General features: G+C 37.2%; 1 protein-coding gene across 1 annotated transcript in view; it reads right to left on the reverse strand.

Moving 5' to 3' along the window:
* The window catches only part of LOC118477191, a 95,539-nt gene that overhangs the window by 28,646 nt on the left and 59,948 nt on the right, over nt 1–6,945 (reverse strand). Inside the window, exons 59-65 of the mRNA XM_035972102.1 lie at nt 6,373–6,549; nt 5,306–5,524; nt 4,610–4,680; nt 3,345–3,408; nt 2,561–2,758; nt 1,574–1,685; nt 835–943 (exon numbers count right to left, since the gene is read on the reverse strand). Of these exons, the coding sequence (XP_035827995.1) occupies nt 835–943; nt 1,574–1,685; nt 2,561–2,758; nt 3,345–3,408; nt 4,610–4,680; nt 5,306–5,524; nt 6,373–6,549 (950 nt within the window). The remainder of the gene's footprint in view (nt 1–834; nt 944–1,573; nt 1,686–2,560; nt 2,759–3,344; nt 3,409–4,609; nt 4,681–5,305; nt 5,525–6,372; nt 6,550–6,945) is intronic.

Here is a 6,945-nt window from a genome sequence, read left to right on the forward strand (position 1 = left end):
GTCAGGAACTTCGTTAAACTGGCCGTTTTCCTCCAGTATTTTTGGATGCGTGCACGTATCTGCGCACGGTCCCGTAACACCAAGCCTCAGCGCAGAGGACGTACGGTTCCCTAGCGCCAAACACTATGGGGGCGTACGGTCCCCTAGCGCCAAGCGCTATTGGGGCGTACGGTCCCCTAACAATAGCCATTTATAACTGGCCACTATATCAGTCGGAACTGTAGTAGCAGTCGAAAGCAACACATAATGTTCCAGGCCCTTAACTCTCGAATGTTGTGTAAAAACACGCTGGCAGCAAGTTAATGACAACTTTATTGCCAATTGTCACTCCCTTATCTCATTTAAAATATGTTATATATTCGGTTACCCTTTTGGGTATTTCAAGCCCCATGTACCTCCTATCTCTGCAAACATTTGAATATATATTAAAAAAAAAAAAAAGACTTCCATCACTGACAAAAGGCAGATCTTTCATATACCCTAGTTCGTTTTAGTAGAGGTTTTACGGCACTCGCAACTGCACAAGGTCATATGAGCTCCAGAAGATTAGAGGTGTTACAAGAGAGTAACAAACACAAAAAAGAAGAAGGGGAGATAAGGACGATAGATGTTTGACAGGAAAGAAGAAGCAAACCACACCAGAGCACCCGCCAACCACCCACTTTCATATACCCTTTTATATACTTGATGCAAAACAAGAAAGCAAGTCATTCCATGTATTGATAGTTGGAAATCAAAATCACAACAAGAGAAATAAAAAAATAAAAATATCTGATAAAGGAACATCCTGAGGTTAACATTCAAGTATTGCAGATTATGAACTGTGATGTATACCTCCAGTGTTCAATAAAGGCATCAGGGGTTGCCCTGGTATCATTAGAAGTGCTGTTGTCCATTTTGAAAAAATCATTTCTGTCAGAATCATCATTGTTACCACACAGGCCTGAAGAAAAAATGATCAAAGAAAATGAGGAAATGAGATTTTTTAAACAGAGGTCAGAGCGAGTACTCTAGTTTTCAAGGGAAATATGGAACAAGTTGTTACTGAGACGCTCTAGTTGTAAACACAGTTGAAAATTTGTTTTCTCTAATAAAAACAGTTAGCATAAATTAAATCTCTAATTCAATTAGAAATGGGACGTTGGTGTACTTACTTTACTTTACTTTTTTGGATGAGATAGGAGGGGTGTGAGCTGGTAGTACATATCTACACAAAATGGCACAAAAGAAAGCTGAGACATTAAAAGACCAGTAAGCGTGTGTGTGTATAAGTGCCTGCATGCGCGCATCTGTGTGTATGAGCAGCGTGTGAGTGGGTGAGTTTTAATCGTGTATGGGTGACTGTATGCATGTGTTAACAAGAGTATAAATGAATGATTTTATGAACCTGACAGGATACTGTAGAAATCTACTAATTATAATTACAATCATTGTTATTACTTAGAACTTAAGCACACTACAGGGATCTAAAGGAGCAAGTCATACAGAAGTCACTGCATCAAAGAGACAAACAAAAATCCTACAAGTAACAATAACTAAATAACATTCTAGAGAACATTTAAAGCATACTAACCATCTACTTGTGCAAAGTCTTTGGCAGAACTATGAATAACACCTTCCAAGTAAAAATCAGAAGCAAGAGAGGCCAAGCTCACATCAATGTAGGTCATGGTCGGCAAGACAATCTAGAAAGAAAGTTCAAATAGTTTTTACTGGTCTTTGTTACAAAAACATCCTTTTCTGTGTTTTTCTTTTTATAATCCAATATATACCCATGGAGTATAATAATATGAGAGGCATTATGGTGAAATCAGGCGCTCGTCAATATAATGAAATCAAAGAAATCGGCACCTTTTTGGCCGATGGGCAATTCTTTTCTAAATTTTTTTTTTTGGCTCAACATCTTTTATGTCCATTTAGAAACACATTTCTGTGTGGATTTTACAGAAAAACATTGATGAAAGGCACAAAAAAATTTAAATTTTCAATTTCCAAAGACTCTTAGGCTATGGAAGTTTACTTTGGCAGTCATTTCCTCGATAATTTTACCTCTGAAACAAGACGGCAATGACCTCCTTCAATTGCAAATATCTCGCCTTCTATTCAACATAGATCAATACTTTTTTTCACCAAAAGGAAGGCAAATGAACAGGCTTTAGGATGATACCAATAACCCCATATACCCAAAAATTGACGAGTGCCTGATTCCACCACGTCTTGGCACATATGTATGTGTGGGTTGAGTGAGTCTAGATCAACAGAAAGGTTAAATGTTTGTGAAAAATGTTGAGTGATATATGTGAGGCATCGTGGTGAAATCAGGTGCTCATCAAAATAATAAAATCAAAGAAATGGGTATTTTTCTGACAGCTTGGCAATTTTCATCAGATTTAGACATATAGTAATATAGACATTTTGAGTGCACCCCAGCAGAAAAATAAAGGGTGAACCATTATCGCTGATGTATGTTTTAGATCTGCAACCTAAAGAAGAAAATTGATTTATGCTTCTGCCCAAATTTAACATTTTGAATGAGATATTCATAAAAAAAAGTACATACTCTGTATCTGCCTCCATCAACAAACTGTATCACTCTTGTGTCTTCCGTGAGATCTCCATTCAGGTAGAGACGAGTGTCTAGCGCACCTGCAGCTCCGCCATCACATCGGTCCAGAACAACAACGTCATTCCCTGACAGTACCATCACAGCACAGGTGCACGTCTGGTTGCTGTCACATGATTGTTGCAGAGTCCTCACCTGTGAACATGTACAGAATAAAAGTAGCTCTTGATGGAGGAGGAGGAGAAAAAGGAAGAGGATGAGGAGGAGGATGATGTGCAGGAGGAGGAGAAGGAAGAGGAGGAGGAGGAACAACAAGAAGAAGTAGAAAGAAGAAAAATGAGGAGGAAGAGCACACGAACATAAAAAAGTAAAAAATTATAAAACTGAACTTAACAGAAAAAAATGTATATCCAGGTTCAGAGTCCCTTAGGCAGTACAGTCCATTTATGAGTAAAGACAAAACCTTGCATAAGTGTGAATTTGTGAAACACCTCTTTCTGATCCCCTTTGTTTCATTTGCAAAAAAAGACAGACTTACCATATAAGCACAGAACTGCCACAATTAATAGTGTTGCACACACATGACACAACATGACATTCTTACTGTCTATGCCCAAAGGTGACAACACTCACATTCTAAGGAACAAAAAAGTTGATAAAAATAAGATGAGGGAAAAGACACAGAGAAACAGAGGGGCTAAAAGGAAGAAAATGGATGATAAAAAAAAGACTCATCTTCATTGAAGCTTCACTATCCACATCCTCTTCAAGTAAAAATTACCTCAAACGGCATAGATGTATGTCTGTAGACAATGAACTCTCCTCTTCTGTAGTTGTTGAAGTACCTGCAGAGTAAGCAAAAGGCCAAGAATAAATTGCAGGAAGCCTCTTTTGTAACGTATGATTACAGTGTAAAGCGCGTAGAGCAGGGATATGTGCTAAACAAGCTATTTATTCTTATTAAGATTACAATATGGAAGTATTATACATAGAGGTCTCACATTCCACTTTCCACTCAATGCTGTCTCAGGTTGTAATCCTTTTTCTTCTGTATTTTGAAAAGTTTCAAACATTTTATAATACCAATTCCATTCCATTCTTTGATCGGAACACTTTGTACTATTTGAGAAGTTCTGCTGAATTATTCTACCCTTTGCTCTGAAGTAATTCAGAAGAGTCTTTAAACCTTTAGCCACAAAAAACAAAACCATGACTCTCTAGTTTTGGACAGCATACATTTTAGAGCAGATATATACATCTTCCGCAAAAGCCTGGGTAGCAACAGTTATTTATGCTGTTTTCCTCTTTTTTTATGCATGAGAAAGGAAGACTAAATAAACAGAACTCTCTTACGTGCTAATTACATGAAGGAATGTCAGCATACAATTTATAATTGATTTTTTTAGTAAGAGTTTTATAGCACTGGTTTAACACAAGAAGGTCATATAAGTGCTGAGGAATAGTTGTGTTACAAGAGAGTAACAAACACAAAAAAGAAGGAGGGAGATAAGAACGATAGATCTTTGATAGGAATGAAGTAGCAAACACACCAGAGCACCATTCAACCACCCGCTTATAACTGATTGCTGTTTAGCGCAGTCACTCTCCCCACATTGCTTATTTTCACTTTATAGGCCTACTCATAACTGCTATACATGGAACTGGTGGAGTTACAATTCATGGGCTGTTAGGTTTAATGTTCATTCTTAAAAAATATTAACAAAAATAATAGTAACAACAACAACAACAACAATAATAATAATAGTAATAATAATAATATGAGAATCGATATAGTGCCTAATCCATAGAATGCTCTAAGCACTGTACAGTGCAGAAATATTATTCAACACAACTGACAAATGGAGAGATGGAAAATGTACAATGTGAGACCATTTAACAACACATTCACACACACACACACACACACACACACACACACACACATCTCACAGACCTACACAAGTTCTCACACATAGAAACTACTAGCAGAGCTAGGCAATGAGCTGGAAAAACTAAAAATTTTCAATGCACTTATGTAATACATACTTGGAATCAAATGTTGACATGTGCACACCAAAAGCACACTGACTGACTTTGTCATTATCCAGCACTGTCAGCTGAAAAAAACAAAAAAAACAACTTCTATAGAGTTCACTGCATTCATAAGGCCCATCCTAAAAGGCATAAAACAAACCAACCCAGTTCAAGTTCTATTAAACTTTCGGTTTAAAGAACTATCACAGATCAGCATTTCTTAATCAATCGCCATATTTTCTAGTGAAACGATGCAAAAATGATGGAATATATCCTGATGTACTATCTCAAACAATCCCAGTCTGTCTCCATACCAACAGTTCAACAGAGTTCATGAGAGCGCAATGATATCTTGAAATAAGATTCACTATCTACTTTAGAAGGCATCTAATATATTAAAAGTACAGATCAAATATCCCTTATTTTTTGTGTCCATGATTCAAAGGGACATTGACATCAGTTTCACAAGGAAGATTTTTGCTCTTGCAAGGGTATCATTATGATGGCAAGTTGTTTTCAGTATCAACACTAACTAAACGATAGCTACGAAACCAATTAATAAAAGGAATACTCAACCACACGTTGGTTTGATAGATTAGGTCCCTTAAGCACAACATTAGAGTTAAACAGGCCATCCTCCAAAAGAAATTAATTCTTTTGTACATCTAAAATTTCTCAGCTATCAGCAAAATGAATAAATATACTTACATTGAGTAGGCCAACACTCTGCGAAGAATGTACATCTTCATCTAGGAGAACATCAGCAGTGATATTCAGCATTAGCTTCTGATCCGGCTCAACTAAATTGTCTTGCACTGCCTTAATTTCAAAAACAAATGAAGTCATCCAGGTATCTTGGTTGATCCGTCTTCCACATTGTAGCACTTCATCACCATCATTTCCAACCTGCTTAACGACTACTTGAGGCTGAAATTGAAAAAGAGACCTGTTGTTTTAAAAAAAATACAAGAAAATGTATTGTTATGAAACTATAATTCACATCAATAAGCGGGGGAAACAGCAACAGCAACATTGGACGTAATGCTCTTTTGAATTCTCATACATGAGGGAGGAAAGACGATGCAATCAGGTTTACCGTTATGAAAGATAAAAGCTAACCCTTCTCTGTGGGTCAATAGCAAAAAATTAAACAAGATTTTTGTTGTTGTAGTTCTTCAGCCTCACACATGAAAATTCAGAGAACAGTAAAAGCCTAACGATTCTTCCTGGACTTCAACAAAGGAAGGAGAAAACAGAATATCTGCATTTGAGATGTTGGTGCTAACACAGCTGGACAGCAAAAAAGACTAAAAATGGGGAGTGTCAGATTCTCCACACAAGGCAAACTCTGCATAACAAAATGAAAATACTTTGGTATCACCAGACTATTGTGAAGGAAATGTTTGAAAGCAAGATGTGGGGCAAAAGGGCTAAGGGTGGACAAAGAACAACGTGGACCGATAACATCAATGCATGAACATACTTTAAGTATGACAGAGTGTATCTCTGAGCCAGAGATAACACCTTAAGGTGTCAGATAATGATTCTTCCAGTACAAAAACAGTTTTGTGAGGAGTGTAAACACCTTTCCCCACAGTATCCTAAGTTTCCTATCATAGAAAGATCCACGGGTCTTACTTTCATAATCAAATGATCTAAAACGTTAATGGCCTCATAAAAGTGTATTACATAAAATGTTCAAATAGTTTGCTTCACCGGAATAAGTTCAAAAGTTTTATCTCAGAGATAATATTAGGGCCTACAACACTGCTTACAACTTGACTCCCATCACAGTGCAGCACATGACTTTGCTCAGTTTGTATCTGGATATCAATGCTGCAGATGTCCCAATTGCTGAAATTGGTACAGAAGAAACCAGGAGGGAAAGGAGACGTCAAGTGGATCTTGACAGTCTCTGCCTCCTCTGTCACCTCAAGCTCATTCTCTTTAATCTGATCAGAAGAAAAGGATACACACATTCAATTTATACACACGCACGCATGTGGGCACACATGCATGTAAAAAAAGTGTCAGGAGCCCAAAGGAGGGGGCAAATGGGGGTGGGGACAGAAAGTGGAGACGAAAGCAGATGACAGAACATGGTAAGAGAGCAGGAAAGGAGGTGAAAGGAGAACATTTTAAAAAAGAAAATTTTCCAGTGCTGTCAGGTTTTGAACCTAATGAATGAGAGCCCCCCCTATATATATATATGGAATCAGGCGCTCGTCAATTTTTGGGCATGTGGAGTTATTGGTATTATTTTAAAGTTTGTTCATTTGTCTATCATTTGATTAAAAAATAATCAATTAACTTGAATAAAAGTCAAGATATATGCAATTGAAGGAGGT

The sequence above is a fragment of the Aplysia californica genome, unplaced genomic scaffold (genome assembly GCF_000002075.1).
Source record: "Aplysia californica isolate F4 #8 unplaced genomic scaffold, AplCal3.0 scaffold00002, whole genome shotgun sequence".
Taxonomy (NCBI): Eukaryota; Metazoa; Mollusca; class Gastropoda; order Aplysiida; family Aplysiidae; genus Aplysia; species Aplysia californica.